This window comes from Orcinus orca, chromosome 6 (genome assembly GCF_937001465.1).
Source record: "Orcinus orca chromosome 6, mOrcOrc1.1, whole genome shotgun sequence".
Classification (NCBI taxonomy): Eukaryota; Metazoa; Chordata; class Mammalia; order Artiodactyla; family Delphinidae; genus Orcinus; species Orcinus orca.
This window is the reverse complement of record NC_064564.1, coordinates 116,097,602-116,113,178: the sequence shown is the minus strand read 5'-3', so window position 1 is coordinate 116,113,178 and position 15,577 is coordinate 116,097,602. Positions and strand designations below refer to the sequence as shown.

Here is a 15,577-nt window from a genome sequence, read left to right as displayed (position 1 = left end):
GTCTAGGAGGGAGGCGGTGTCGGCTGGGGCCTGCAGGGTCTGGGCCCACGTACCCATTGCCGCTCGCCAGCTGTGTGGCCCGGGGCATCTTCCCAAGCTCTGTAAGTCCCCATTTCCTCGTCTCTAAAATGGACGCAGGGGAGCACCCGCCTCAGCTATTGTGGGGATTGAATGAGCGGGACACAGACGTCATACGTGTAAGGTCGGATCTTAACAAACGGCACCGCGAAACAGAGGAAAGCTTCAAGTGAGCTTTATGAGGGAGCGCTCCCGGGCGAGGTGCACTGGTCCGAGAGAAAGGGGCCAGAGAAGTCGCGCCCAGTCCTGGATGAGGGGGATTTCTATTGGGGTAAAAGCAGAAGGCGGCTTGCAAGGGGAGGGGGTAATTCCTTATTTGGTGAGGATACAGCAGGGCCAGGTGTTGGTTGGCCTGTTGTGGGGCGTAAGCCCATTTTCCCTTCCCTCAGCCCCATTGTTTTCTGGGCAGGAAGGAAGTTAGAGTCTCTTGTTGATTCCCAGAACAGGTGAGGTCGTTATGTCCCAATGCCTCTCCTACCTCATACTGGTCGATGTTTTCTCTTACCCCCAGGCCTCCTTTCACCCGGGCCATCGGACCTTACAGTAAGCTCTCATTAATGTGGCTCCCCACAGGTTAATAAAATTACCCCGCAGTCCTGAAAGAGCACCTTTCAGAAGGAAGGAAAACCCTCCCAGTCCACTGCCACCCACTGTGAAAATATTTCATTTTGAAAATACTTCACCACTACCAGCCCAGCCCCTCCTTCCACAGCGCCATTATGAAGTTTGGGTAGTGTGGTTCATTATGAAGTTTGGGTAGTGTGGTTCATTGTGACTCCTGAGAAAGACAAGCCCTCCTTTGGGTTTGTAGTCCTTTGTGTCGTGCCCCAGAATGAAGTGCCTTTTCCCTGTAGGGCCCAGAATCCTCAGCCCCCTGAGCGGCCTGCGGCCCCTCCGCCGCAGCAGGGCCAGGCCTGGGGTCTGTTGGAAGTGCCCCGTCTCAGCTCCACCCCACACCTACCTGCGTAATTCACAGCTGCTCGGTAGCAGGACCCCCAGGGGATCTGGGTGCCAAGTAACAGTTGCATCTTTCTGCATTTTAGCATCGCTGAGAATAGCTGGGGAGGCCGGCTTGATTTCTGGGCCCCAACCCAGAGATTCCAATTCCAGGTCTACACTGGGGCCCAAGAACTCACATTTCCAGCACGTTCTTAGGTGCTGCTGCTGCTACTGGTCCGTGAACCACATGTCGCGCGGCCCCGTTCTGGAGGCTTCCTAGGTCGCAGCTTGGATGTGTGTGTGCCGCCACTTACAGGACCCTTGGACCTGGCAAAGGCCTTGGCTCATCTTTTAGACGGGAAATGAATAATCCAAGGAGGGTACAGTATTTCGGTCTGAAGAGGAGAGAGAAGGCTGCTGTAACAAACAGACCTCATAGTTTTTCTTGTTCAAACAATAAACGTTTATTTCTTGCTCCCACCATACACCCATCCCGAGCTGTCGGAGGGCTGGGCTCCGCTTCACGAAGGCTCTGCCGCCCTGCAGATGCACCGTCTGAGGGAGTGGCTCCCAGCACTGCAGGGGGAGGGGAGTCTTGGAGGGTCCACATCTGCTCTTCACCATCTCCTGTGGAAGTAGCACACGCCCCTTCCGCTTCCTGATGCTTCGGTCAGAACTAGCCCCGTGGCCCAACTCCAGGAGAGACCAGAAAGTTCCCCCGTGCCAGGAAGGAGGGAAGAACCGGCCAGTGAACCCCAGCAACTCCCAGCAGATGGAAGGTCAAGATTCCCAGCAGAGTAAGGGTAGACCAGGGTCCAGCGTCCTTAGCTCCTGTCTCCCACTCTCCACCCCACTAAGGCCCTTGTCTCCGTCCCCAAACCTCACATGAGCCAGTCTCCCTGGACGTCTCAGAGACAGAAGGGATCATCTGTTCAGTCAACACACGACTCGAAAACCTCTGTGTCAGGCACTAGGCAGACATGGTGTCCGGCCTCTCAGAGTTCACAGCCAAGTTAGGGAAACTGACACTAAACCCAAACTGCAAAAAAAAATAATAATTATACAAGCTCAGTTGTCAGGAATGCTATGAAAGACAAGGTCTGAGTAAAGGGACATGACCCGGTCAGGAAGCACAAGGATCTAGGCCAGGCCCAGAAAGAGGAAGAGGAGCCAAGCAGGGGGAGGGGAGAGGAGGAGGGAGGGGAGGAGGGGAAGGGGAGGGGAGGAGGGAGGGGAGGAGGTGGAGCACAGGGAGGGGAGGGGAGAGGGGGGAGGAGGGAGGGGAGGGGAGGAAGGAGGTGAGGGGAGGAGAGAGGGGGGAGAGGAGGAGGGAGGGGAGGGGAGGAGGGAGGAGGGGAGGGGAGGAGGGAGGGGAGGGGAGGAGGGAGGGGAGGGAGGGGAGGAGGTGGAGCACAGGGAGCTGAAACATTCTCAGAAGTGGGAGGGGGAAGGGAGAGGAGGCCGGACCAGGTCCTGCACGTCTGCACTTTTGGATTCTACGCTGGGTGCATTCACATGCTCTGAAAGGGTTTTCAGTGGGGCAGTGACGTAGTTAGATTTATAGCTTAGTGGTAATAATCGCTAATATTTACTGAACAGCGTGCACACGTTATTTTATTTAATCCTCACAATTACCCCAGGTGATGGGTAATGTTTGTTATTATCCCGCTGTTCCAGATGGGAAAACTGCAGCTAAGAAAGATGAAGTGACTTGCCCAAGGTGGCGTTGCTGGAAGAGGTGGAGCCAGAGTTTACACCTCCAGAGCCACAGACTTGACCCCTTGCCACAGAACACCCCCTCTGGGTGCCACAGCCAGAGGAAACCAGTTGGGGCTCTTCTGGTCATCCCGACAGGAAGAGGCAGAAGCTTAGACAGTGGACTGGGAAAAAGTAGAGGGATTCCAGATAAATGAGCTATAATGCAAGAGGCTGCTTGAGTACAAGTGGGAGGAAAAGCCCAGCTTTCCAGCTTAGGCTGCTGGGTGGATGGCCGGTCATTGCTGAAAACAAACACAGGAGGAACAGGTCTGAAAGAGCGCCTTAGATGCCCCTGTAATTAACATGATGCCTTGCCTGGCTTAGCACCGTGCAGTTATCAAAACTCAGCCAGGAGAGGTCAAGTCCAGAGGCCAGCTAAGGAAGGGAGGGGTAGATGAGCACAGGTTTGCCCCGCCAGGCACCCAGCGAACAGGAGGGTGAGGGGCAGAGATGCTTGGCACTGTTTGGGTAAAGGCCCTAAAATCCACAGGCCACAGGGGCCCGGCAGGTAGCACGAGGGAAGCGGGCTGGGTGTGAGACTGGGCACACAGAGCGAACTGCAGGTACCTGCCCTGCCCAGAGGCACTGCCCCTCCTTATCTCCCGCTGATGGTGGCCACTTGGATCTGTGGGGGCCAGTGGGCAGGGCCAGGTCACAGTCACAGGGCCCATCATATGGTTGGACTGATTTAATCTTCATTAGCAGCCCATCAGGCAGGCGCACTGTTACTGCCCCCAGATCTTCCAGTGTGTTGAGAAGCCGAGGATCCAAGTTAGGGACATTTTCTGAATTTTAAACGTTGGTCATCCGTGCTTAAAACTGTAAAAAGAAAAGCAAAGAAAGCATGCAGACAAAGCCTCCCGGCCTCGGACGTGGCCTCTGGGTGATCCGTGTGTTTGGGAACTCGGGCCCCAGGCCAGGCGCCCGAGGTGCCAGAATGGACGGATCTAGACTCATCCAGGGACTGGAGGTGGAGCCTCTGCATCTTGGGAAAGGAGCACACCCGCAGCTGCGGGACAGCGGACACACGGCACACCTGCTCTGCGGGCTTGTATGCAGGCTGGGGCTTCTAAGAGGCTTGTAAAATAAACAGTAGGGGCAGGAGAAGGAATTCTCCGGAAACTTGGCTTCTTTTGTAACGGCACATGTGATTGTAAGGAGTGTCTTATCAGCCTATAAATGGCACTTGTGTGGGTTTTTTTTTTTTAGCAAGGCATCTTGATGGGTAAGAACCAAGCTTTAAGCAGGTATCATCGGGGCCCAGTTTGCTTTGCTGCATTTTGGAGCCGTTCATTTCACCCCACCAATCACTACCCGCCATTTTGCCAAGTTATCATTCTACTGTTATTTTTTTTTTTTTTAAGCATTGCTCATTTTAGAAAGCTGTCTGTCAAAAACGCTTAAAATAAAAACAGTCTTTGCACTTGAAGGAATAAGTGCCGTTTATCTTGAAAGTCATTTGGGTAAGAATTTCTCAGCAATGTTGGATATGTGAACCGTTGCTGTATTTGCAAGAAAGCCAGTACAGGTGTTTCCGGTATGTGGCCTTTGATGAGTGGCCACTTTTAAGTTTATTTCTTTATTCAACAAATATGTATTGAGCACCTGCTAGATGCCAGGTGATGTTCTAGGCCTTGGGGACACAGCATGAACTTGGACGAGCGTGATCCCTGCCTGCACAGAGCTGATCGTCCAGCGGGGTTCACCAGCCGCCAGGCAGGCCATGAAAGTCCAGAAGGAAAGAGGGCTAGTCCGGGGGCCGGGGAGAGCAGAAGAGAGGGGGCAGGCGGGCCTGAGGCACAGCTGGAGGGTAGGCACTTCACGTGCATGACCATTTTATCCCAGGGGAAATCGCATCTTAGCGGTTCGGTGAACTGGGGAGCCTGCATCCTCACTCTTCAGGGTGTAGCCTCCCTGGCCTTGGGTGTGGACACACAGCTGGACTAATTTCTGGATCATTTGCAGCTCCCCGTGCAGGACCTGGACCAGCCCTGCTGGTTTCCACCTGGTCAGTTTTCTTAACTGCTGCTGAGGCCCGTCAGCACACCGTGTTCACTCTTGTTCACAAAGTTAATCATTTTATCGGGGTTTTTTTGTTTCGTTTTGCTCTTTGCCCACAACATTTGTAATGGCAAGACCCCCGAATGAAGACAATGAAATAAACCATGAGCTTGAGCACAACTATCAAATTAGGAATAATCTGTTAATTCGGTCATGGATGGCAGGCCTTAGCAATCCATGGTGTCATCATATTTCAGAACTACAGGGGATCTTAGACGAACCCTTTGCTTTTCAGGAGGGACACTGAGACCCAGAGGGATTAAGTAGTTGGATCAGGTCAGCAGACAGCTGGGACTTAAACCTAGTGCACGTTGTTATCTGGTCCCCAGATGCCTCTAGTGAACTTAAAGCCGTCATGCCCTTGGCCCTGCTGGGGGAGTTATGGGTCAGTGGGTATGGCCCACTAGACCACAGCTTCCAGGGAGCTGGTCAGACGGGACCACACTGGGAGTGACACGGCTTTTCAGAAAGGTAACAGCAGGATCTGTGAGGCCTCAGGGAAAGATCATCAGAAATGATCAAGGTCACAGTCACAGAATCTGTATGTCACAGAATTTGTATGGCTACAAATTATGAGCCAGAATGGGAATTAAAGGAAGTAGAAAGCCCAGTTAGGCCGGCAGGAAAACTGTTCCCGGGTAAAGAGGAAGTCGAATATGGACAGTTGGAAACGAGCCTCTGCGTCCAGGCGGTGTTCCACGCAGTGGCTGTGATCTGCCATCTCTTTACCTCTCCGCTGACCTCTGGCCACGCCTCTCTCAGGTGCCGCAGCCTGTCTGGAGTTGCTGGAAGTTTCCACACTTCGCTTGCTTCCGGGCCTGACTACCTGGGTCCTGTCTGCTTACAACGCTCCTCCCCTCCCTTCCCTGCCCCCAACTTTGCTAACTAATTTTCAACCTTCAGATTTCATTAGATGTCTTTTCCTCCACGAGACGTCATATAAAAAGAGCACCTTCATCTTGTTTTCTCTGTGCTGGTTCCGAGTAGCTCTAACCCAGGCATTGTCCTTGGTTCCCAGGTGACGGACCATGCCACCACCGCCCTGCTCCACTACCAGCTGCCCCAGATGCCCGACGTCGTGGTCCGATCCTTCATGGTAAGTGGCTTAAGGAGTCACATCTCCCCCTTGAGCCTTGGCTCCTTAAGTGAGAACAGGCAGCTCGGAAGGTAGCTGGACCGTCTTTAGCTCGCAAGGGCCTCGCAGGGGGGAGACGGTCCAGTTTGGAAATGATACTTCCTTTCAACTGGGAAGAGATCTAGGAGAAACCATGTCCTGCTTAATTAGCTGGTGTTTCCTATCATTGCCGAACACATGGTGGTTTCAGAAGTGACCTTCCAGCACAGTTTCCAATGTTGATTTAGTCAGTAGGTATTTATCGAGCTCCTGATCTGTGCTAGGCCCTGTGCTTGGCGCTGAGCAGGTACCGTGACACCGTTCCTCCAAGACCCCTACTCCTTAGACTTCCAGGTCAGAGCTCAGGATGGGGAGTGACCCAGAAACAGCCATCCCCCCGGTGTGCTGGGGTCGGCTCCCACCAGCTCTCGTTTAATGTTCAGAATTTCTCGAGCTGGTTGTTCGGCCGTCGGTGACTTGACATTGAACCAGAATATTCACGTGCTGGAGATCGGTCCTGCACGTCAGGACTCCCCTCTGCCCCCGGCTCCCACCCCTGGAGCCAATTCATTGATTGATCACACGCCCTCCAGTCCGTCTCAGCAGGGCCAACAACTGGCCCCACCGTATCCTGGCAGACGTGGCCAGCTGTTTCAGCACCACGCTGACGGGGCTTCGTGCTCTCACGTCGCTAGGCTCCGTCTCTCCCTGCCGCTAACGCTCCCATCTCAACTCCGGCCAGTAAGGCTGCCCCATTTCAACTCCGGCCGGTAAGGCTGCCGCATTTCGACTCCAGCCGGTAAGGCTGCCCCATCTCAACTCTGGCCGGTAAGGCTGCCCCATCTCAACTCCGGCCGGTAAGGCTGCCCCATCTCAACTCCGGCCAGTAAGGCTGCCCCATCTCAACTCTGGCCGGTAAGGCTGCCCGTTAGAGAACATACTCAGCAAATGGGCCCGTCAGCAGGCGCTGCTCAGTGCCGACAGCCAGGCGGAGTTCTGCTCGTCCGATCCACCTCGTCACGTTTGCTGCCGCGGTTACGCTTCTAGGAGCCTGTAGTTCATTTCTCAGAAAATACAGCCTGGCTCATCGATGGGCCCACACGCTGGGGAGGTGAAGAAGCAGACCTGGGGCTCAGCGGAGCCGTCGTGCAGGCGCTCTCGTGTAGAGAGAACTGTTGCAGTTGGCTGTCTCTAACGGGTACTTCCTTTCTGGATGGATCGAAAGACTTGCTCTTTAACCTGACGTGTGGTAATGCCCAGTTCCCCTTTGGTAACTGACTTTGGGGTTTGGGAAGAATAAATAGTTTGACTGAGTGATCCACTGACATCCTCATGTTTATTGCCAAAACCTTGAACCCCAGCCTCTGGAAGGGGGACAGGGTGGGTGGGCCACGGTCTGCCACCAGGAAGGCAGCTGTGCTGAAGCAGAAGCGTTTGTATCCGTCCACTCGGCCGACCGCCCCGAAGAGCAGTTTCCTCTTGCCTGATTCAGGAGGATGTTACATGACAAGATTCGCACACCCCCGTCGCAGTGGGAGCTCGCCTCACTCGCTGGCCTGTTGCTGTGGGCTTGGGTTGGTACGGTTGTGAGTCTCCTTGAGTTTGAGCATTGAGTTATGAGGGTCTCATCCTCATGTGTGATGCCCGAAGGACCTCTGCACTCTGCACCCTCCGGTGTGTACTTGCCATTGATTACGTTATGTGGTACCAGGTTGTCCCTGCCCTCCCCCCAGGTGTGTCGGGCCACGCTGTGACAGTGAGTGGTGACCTCTGAAATCAGAGCAGAAGGAAGGCATGTTGACCTTAGTGGGGAACTCTCCACTCACCCTCTCTCCGCACGTGTCTGTGGCCACCTCTGGGTGGTGAACGAGGAGAGGATCAATGCTGACGTTCGGGACTCAGAGGAAATGTGGTCGTGCCCCCGCCGGGCCGTGAGGCTGCGCCGTGGTTCACGGCCGCTCCTCCGGGAGTGCTGCCTGCCTGAGAGTGGGGATTTCTATTTTAAAGTCCCCTTGGTTGGGAGGGGCCCAGGGCGCCGGGACTGAGCATCAGCAGTGCTGTGAGCTTGTGGGTTCTGCACAGAGCTTGCTGTAGAATCCCAGGGCACCTCTGGGGGGTCACAGCCAACTCAGGCTCTCTGTCCTGGTGGTGGTTAGGCTTGACAGGAAGGATGACGTCCGAAGCACCCGGATCCCATTTCTGTCGTTTCTCTCCTCGCTTCTCTTTTTAGACCTGGTTAAGGAGCTACATGAAGCTGTTCCAGGCCCCGTGCCAGCGCTGCGGGAAGTTCCTGCAGGACGGCCTTCCCCCGACCTGGAGGGATTTCCGAACCCTCGAAGCCTTCCACGACACCTGCCGGCAGTAACCCTGCCCCGGCCCCGGGCCAGCCCGTAGATCCCCATCCAGCACCTTCCCAGACAAGCCCTCAGTCACAGCGATGGCTCAGACGTGTCTTTGCGGCCCGGATCGCAGTACCGCCACCCGCTCGCTTCCGCAAAACAGCATGTCGTGCGCTAAGGCCGAGCTTCCTGAAGAGCAGATCCGTCTCTGTTAATGGGACTGTTGTTCACCTGCGCTGGCGCGTGGAAGGCAAAGGGACCGTCTCAGGACTCACTATAAGGAAGTTAGGCAGCATGTTCTCCCGTGTATGTTCGCAGTACTAGTCCATCGACCCGCCTGGATCCATGTTCTAAGTCATTTTATAGTTGGAATGAGCCTTTGTGTCATGCTCAGTTTTTTGTTTTGTTCCATAACTTATTTTTATAAGCAATAAACCTTTTGTACCCAGGACAAGGCTTTGTCTCCAGTTTCTTAAAGTACCTTTTACGTTCAGTTCCGTGAACATGTGAGCAGATCTGGTGGGCCTTTTGAAGGAAAAATAACTTAGTAATGTCTGCGTTTGAAATAATTCTTTTTTTTTGTTTTTTGCGGTACGCGGGCCTCTCACTGTGGCCAGGCTCAGCGGCCATGGCTCACGGGCCCAGCCACTCTGCGGCATGTGGGATCTTCCCGGACCGGGGCACGAACTCGTGTCCCCTGCATCGGCAGGCGGACTCTCAACCACTGCGCCACCAGGGAAGCCCTGAAATAATTCTTTTTGAGGACACATTTCCCTGTTTCTTGCTTTCGGGAGAGAGGGGAGTGTTGGCAAATATTCCATTTCAAAGACATTTCAGCGGCTTGAAAAATGGATTGTTCTTTTTGAGGGAAAAAGTGCACAGATGTTTCATTTTACTAAACCATTCACACATACATATACCAACGGGAAAGGACTCTTCCTGTGTTACCAGCCAGAACACGTGTGAGCGGGCGGGACAGGTGTGCCTGACTTGTTTGTCCCGTTTTGTCCTAAATATTTCCGTGAACAGATTCCAGCCCAGTCTGCTGAGTTTATTCAGGGCCTCGCCCCTGACATTTAAAGCCATAACCTGTTTATATGAAGAAGTGTTGACCTGCTGAAGGTCTTGAGAAGGACAGGGGAGTCCCCAGAGCTTTCCGCAAGCCCAGCCTAGGTGACAAGTAATGTCCTGTTTGTGGTGAACAGTACCGGAGAGATGCTGCCTTCCGAGGTGTCCAGAAGAATGGGTGGCTCCCACCTGGGTTCTGGTACCACCCAGGCCCTCCACACCTACCCCTGCCAGGCTAAAAAGGCCCAGAGGATAAAGGGGGTTTAGTGATGGGGGAAGCAATAGAACAGTGCCACTCCAAGTATGGTCCAGTAGCTGTGGCATCATGGGAGCTTATTAGGGACACAAATCCTCGGGCCCCACCATGGGCCGGCTGAATCAGTGACTCTGGGGGTGGGTCTGGCAACCTCGTTGTTAACAAGCCCCGCAGGTGGCTGATACGGGCCGAGTCTGAGAACCACTGGTCTCTCTAGGAGGCGGCGGTGCTTTCAGGGGCCAGTTTGGGGCAGTAGTGTGAGCGGCAGCGTGGTGTAGCGCAGGAACGCTTCCACACAGCGGGTGATTTTAGATTAAATACCAGGGTTTATCACATTTAAGATGCCATCACTTGTAAGATGCACCCCTATTTCATGATCCCCTAAGAAAAGCGTGCTGCCAGTTAAACAATGCCACACGCTTTAATGCTAATCCTGTGTGACACATGAATCAGTCACACCAGCCTTTCATCGCCCTGAAATTCCTTTCATGTCTTCCAAGGGGGGTTGCAGTCTCTCCTGCCTCAAGTCTTACTGTCTTAACATGTGACAGGCGATCCCTTCCCAGGGCTCCCGGTAACAGAGCATAACACAGCTGCACTGACTTGCGGGTATCTTTCTTTCTTTGGTCTTGTAAGACACTTGTTTGTTGCAAGAAAATCCCGAATTGAGGACATTGGGTGTATAATAACATTTTGTCGCATGGCATTTAAATGGCAAGTAGGCTGACCCTGTGCAGGACATATGGGTACTCAGAGCTCGTGTGAAGTGACGACAAGGTGAGTTGGGGCATGTGCTGATGACAGGTGCATCCTGACTGCCAGCTGGCTGACAGTGCCCATCAGGGAGGTTCACATATGAGGAAACCAGCCCTCTGATGATTGATGGGATTGTGGTAACGGTACACCACATTGTAAGAGAGCTATTTGGATTTTTAAGTGTTTGCAGCAAATCTGAGAGCGTCCTCGTTGGTCCCAAAGATCCCTCCACCCCCCGCCAAGCTCTGTTTCCAATGGAGAGAGAGCAGACCTTGAGTTCAGAGCCGTGGGCAGGCAGTGGTTTCTACTTAGACCGAGTGACATTATTCCTATCCTCTCTGCGTCATTTTCAGTGATACCTACTCTCTGTGGCCACTGATGCTTGTTCCCCATTTACAGGCATGATAAGGAGCTTCCATGTTAAACTAAGGCACCTAGGCGAAAAAGTGAGACATTAGAGAAAAATACTAAATAATAGCACACGCCAGAAGCTAACGCAGCATCGTAAATGAGCTATACGTCAATAAAAAATAAACAAGTAAAGGAGAGCACAGGTGGTGTAGCAACAGCAAAAAGTGCGAAGGGCGTGCCTGGGCCAGGGCCTCAACTCTGGCCGCCTACTCTCAGCTGTAGCACTCAGACAAGTCGCTCGTCCTCTATGAGACCTCGTCCCCTCTCCCGCAAGACGCCCGGCTGATGGCCCAGTGATGGCAAGGCAGGAGAGTAGGAGGGGGCGGAGGGCTTGTAGACGAAACATGATTGGCCATGAGCAGACAATGACTGAGGCTGGACATTGGATAGGTGGGTGATGTGTGCTACTCTTCTATTTTTTTTTTTAACTTCCCCTCATTAAAAGGGGAAAAAATATAAGGGTCAGGCTAGTCAACCTTTAGGGCGTTCCCCCCTTTGACCTTCTCCTTCTTCAGTGCCAAGTGGGGGAAGCTGAAAGGGAGGGGGCTGGGCTCTGGAAAGGTGAGAGGGGCCAGAGGGTGAGAGACCTGTTCACCAGATCCCCGAACACTCGGTGCCTAACAGACACCCATGAGAGAGCCTGGCTTTGTGTGTCAACCGTTCAAATCTAGAGAACATGTTGACCTGAGATGGGCAAAAGTAGAGGCTGGAGGTGGGTTGGGATCAGTTCCACGATGTGGATTGGGGGGAAGCTGGGACCTAATGCTGCTGTGGGCATAGCCACTGGGTCTGGAACCATCCTCTGGTACCCCTTACAGAAAGGAGCATGGCCATCAACGGGTGTGCCAGCCCCCCATTCCTGAGACTGTGCACGGGTGAGCCCCAGCCAGGACGACGAGGTATTTTAGTGACTTAATTACCACCCTGACAGCTCAGCATCTCCTCTGTGCCAGGCGCTTTCCATATGTTGTCTGCTTTACTCCCAGGTGGGTTCGTACTGTTCTCTCTGTTGTGTGCTCGAGGCCTGGAGGGCCTGGGTATCCCGCTGCCCGCGTCGTCGAGCTCCATGGCTACTCAACAGCACAGCTTCCTCCCCAGAAGCAAAGGGACTAACCAGTCCCTGCTCTGCCGAGGGTTTTGTGTCAAGAATTGCCCAAGAAGCACTCGGCCCGAGCTTGGAAACCTCTGTCTTACAGACGCTTCCCTGCCAGGATAAGCAGCGACGCACCTACCCCGTACTTTCTGCCGGCCAGGTTCCTGTTAATCAGCAGGGCGCCCGTTAGGAACTGACAGAATGGAATGAGGAGGGCCGTAAAAGGTTGTCCAGATTTTTTTCCCGCACTAAATCGGGAATTGGCCTTTTGGTATCGAGTGATGTTTTTACACTTCACACTCCTGACGGAAAGCTGCAGGCACAAAATGATGATCTTTCAGTGTTAATGTGCAAGCTCTCCATCGCATTTAGAGTGTCAGAGTGTGGGCCTGATGCTATATCGAGAGCCTTTTAAGGTCACCCGAGCTGGGAGGAGGAGAAGGGATGGCGACTTCAGCCGCCAGGATTCTCACAAGGTCCCGAACCCCCGCCGACTCGACGGGAGGTGTCTTGGGGCCGTCGGGTCTGCAGACAGAGGACAAAATCTGACGACCCACCTTGCTCGTCGGTGCCTCGCAGCGTCTGCATCCCCACTGGCGTGCCGAAGTTGAGCGGTGGGGCTTCCACTGTCCTGCCTTCGACAGGGAAGGGTGGGCCAATTCCGCTCCACCTGCTTCTTGGGGTGCAGCCGGCAGGGCTGGTCTACCGCAGACAGAGCTCATTCAAGGCCACACCATATGTGCCTCAGAGACGGGCCTGTGCAGGGCGTTCGTGGACAAACCTGTCCTCCAGTTGGTCTGCTCGGGGAATAATTGGGCTTCACTTTCTAGGACAGGCAGGTTTTTCTCGCCATCTCTGCCATCCTTACCCCATTCTCATCCCCACCCCCGCTCCCTGAATTCATGGAAGGAACCTCAAAACATCACTCCCAAGTTGCATTTTAAACTGCTGGTTGGCTGTTCCCTATCATTAGTACTCCAAGAGATAAACAAACCTTCAAGTTCACAGGCACATCCCAGGTAGAGCATCGTGTTGGCGGCTTTTAGATGATTAGTTACTCAAGAACAGCTTCAGCCTGTCTCTGTGCTAATTGAGTTTGAAATTCCAGCTGCACACTGGCTGTCCTCGGGGACGGTGGGAGCGGTGGCTCGGTGCTAACTGAACAGGTGGGTCCTGCCACCAGTGCACTTCATCTGCATCATGGGTCCCCCAGCTTGATAGAGACAAAAGAGTGAAGTGTCCCTCTGGCCAAGAAGGTACAGGGAAGGCAGGGGACGAGGGGGGCGATGAGGGGAGGGTGGAGGACAGTAAGAGGCCATGAGCTTGAGAGCCAACCTGGGCCGCCAGGAAGCTCCACCAGCCCCCCACCTGTGGGGTGGATCGCTACTTAACGCGTTACTCACCCTTGTCTAATTCTTGGCCGTCATCTCGATCGCAGCCTCGCTTTCTTAATTCCAGAAGGAATACATGTGTTCCTTTTATAGAAAATTAGGTAATGTGGACAAGCAAAGAAGATAATACCCGTCATTCCCACTAGCAAGAGACAATGACCAGAGCACTTCGGTGTGTACCTTTCCAGACCTTCCTGTGGACGTGTTGGCGCGTGCATATTTTTTGAAAAAAGCAGATCGTACTGCGTACTGTTTTGAAACCTGCTTTTTTCCGTTTAGCAAAGGCTAAGTTACTCCAACACAGAGGCCCCAAAACAGTGGCTTAAAGAGTATAGACACTTACTTGTCTTCCACTTCAGCGCCCCAGAGGAAGGGAGTGCTTCAGACCCCAGGGCTGCTCTCCTCCACGCGGTCACTCAGGGAGCCTGTCCCTCTATCGTCTCACCCACGTGACCTAGGACGTGGTCTGCATGGTGGAAGCTGAGTCACAGGCACCTTCTGAGTTTACAAAAAGGGAAAAACGCACAGGTGTTGTAAGACCAGACCCAGCACTGGCATGGATCCGTTCCACTTGACCTTCATTAACAAGAACTTAGTCCCATGGCAGACCTGGCTGCAAGGGCTGCTGGGAGGGTGCAGTCTCCAACTGGGCACCTGTGGGTCCGGCGGAAACCCTTGTCCTGGAAGAGAAGGGAGCAGCCTCCGCCGAACAGCCTGCCCTCCTGTGTCAGAAGCGTGAGCAGTGATGCTGCCCTGAGGGTTTTGTGTTCCTTGTCTCATCCATCCTTGGGTTTTGTGTGGCGGTGGCCTTCCACGCTTTGATGACCATAATTTAGGCAATGAATCTCTCCTGGATGTTTAGGTTTTTATTTTGAAATAATTATGGATTCACAGGAAGTTACCAAGGCATGTATAGGGGGGTCCTATGTACCCTTCACCGGCCTCCCCCAATGTCAGCGTCTTGCACGACTGTAGTATCAATACAATGTTCAAACCACGAAGTTGACATTGGTATGATGCATAGAGCTTGCTTGGATTTCGCCAGCTACACGTGCGCTCATTTCTGTGTCTGTGTGATTGTGTGTCTGCGTGCAGCTCCGTGCAGTTTTATCGTGTGTGTAGCTTCGCGGAACCACCACCACCATCAAGATATCTAGCCGTAGCCTCCCTGCAAGACTCCCTCATGCTACCGTTTTCACGCCTCCTTCCCCATGCCTAACCCCTGGCCACCCCGTAAGCTGTTCTCCGTCTCCAGAATGATTTTATTTCATGAATGTTATATACATGGAATCCTGCCGTATGTATCCTTTTGAGGTTGGCTTTTTTCACTCAGCATAATTTCCTTGAGGCTCATCCCAGTTGCCGTGTGTATCAGTAATCCATTCCTTTTAGCTGCTGAGTAATATTCCAGTGGTTTCCACACCTGGTTTAACCATTTATCCACTGGAGGACGTTTGGTTGTTTCCAGTTTGTGGCCATTATCAGTAAAGCCGCTGTGGACACTCGTGTACAAATTTCTGCATGAAAATAAGTTTTCATTTCTGTGGAATATATATGCCCATGAGTACAATTGCTGGGTCATATATTAAGTCCATCTTTAGTTTTAAAAGGAAATGCCGAACTGTATCGTATTACATGGACACCGGCAGTGTATGAGTAATCCGGTTTCTCCACGTCTTTACCAGCCTTTGGTGGTGTCACTGTTTCTTATTTTGACCATTCTGATAGGTGTGGAGTGACACCTCACTGTGTTTTTCACTTGCATTCCTCCAGTAGCTAATGATGTTGAGTAACTTCTCATGTGCTTCTGTACCATCTGGGTATTGTCTTAGGTGCACTGTCTGTGCATGTCTTTTGCACATTTTCTAATTAGATTGTTTTTAAATGCTGAGCTCTGAGAGTTCTTTATATATTCTACGTATGAATCCTTGGCAGGCATGTGATTTGCACATATTTTCTCCCAACTGTCACTTGTCTTTTCATCCTCCTAATGGGGTCTTTTGCAAAGCAGATATATTCAGTTTTGATGAGGTCCAATTTATCAGATTTTTTGATCATGGGTTGTGCTTTTGGTGTTGAGTCTAACCTGCTGGGTTTCAGATGGTTGTTTTGCTGTAGTGATCATTGTTGCTCGCCCTTCCCTCCCCCCTCCCCCCTCCCTGCCTCCCTCCCCCACCCTTCTCTCTCCCTCTCTCCCTCTCTCTCTCTCTCTCTCTCTCTGGAGGTCCCCCCAACCCTTCCATCTCTCTCTGTCTCTGCCTCTGTCTCTGTCTCTCCCCCTCTCCCAGCAGGGACCTTAGCTGCCTTCTCGTT

General features: G+C 52.9%; 1 protein-coding gene and 1 long non-coding RNA gene across 3 annotated transcripts in view; one reads left to right on the top strand and one right to left on the bottom strand.

Annotated features, from left to right (window-relative positions):
* MED27 (mediator complex subunit 27) overlaps positions 1 to 8,740 on the top strand; it is a 197,517-nt gene extending 188,777 nt beyond the window's left edge. The window contains exons 7-8 of the mRNA XM_004269073.2: positions 5,855 to 5,932; positions 8,181 to 8,740. Coding sequence (XP_004269121.1) covers positions 5,855 to 5,932; positions 8,181 to 8,315 — 213 coding nt within the window. The 3' untranslated portion in view covers positions 8,316 to 8,740. The remainder of the gene's footprint in view (positions 1 to 5,854; positions 5,933 to 8,180) is intronic.
* Positions 8,741 to 10,861: 2,121 nt separating this feature from the next.
* Positions 10,862 to 15,351, bottom strand: LOC117201047 (uncharacterized). Of its 2 annotated transcripts, XR_004482937.2 has the most exons (3): positions 13,277 to 15,351; positions 12,868 to 13,086; positions 10,862 to 12,670 (listed from the first exon to the last, which is right to left on the bottom strand). It is a non-coding gene; the product is annotated as an uncharacterized LOC117201047 (long non-coding RNA). The 2 variants fall into 2 exon arrangements; XR_007478090.1 differs by lacking the exon at positions 13,277 to 15,351 and having other exon boundaries at positions 12,868 to 13,232.
* Between the last annotated feature and the right edge of the window lie 226 nt (positions 15,352 to 15,577).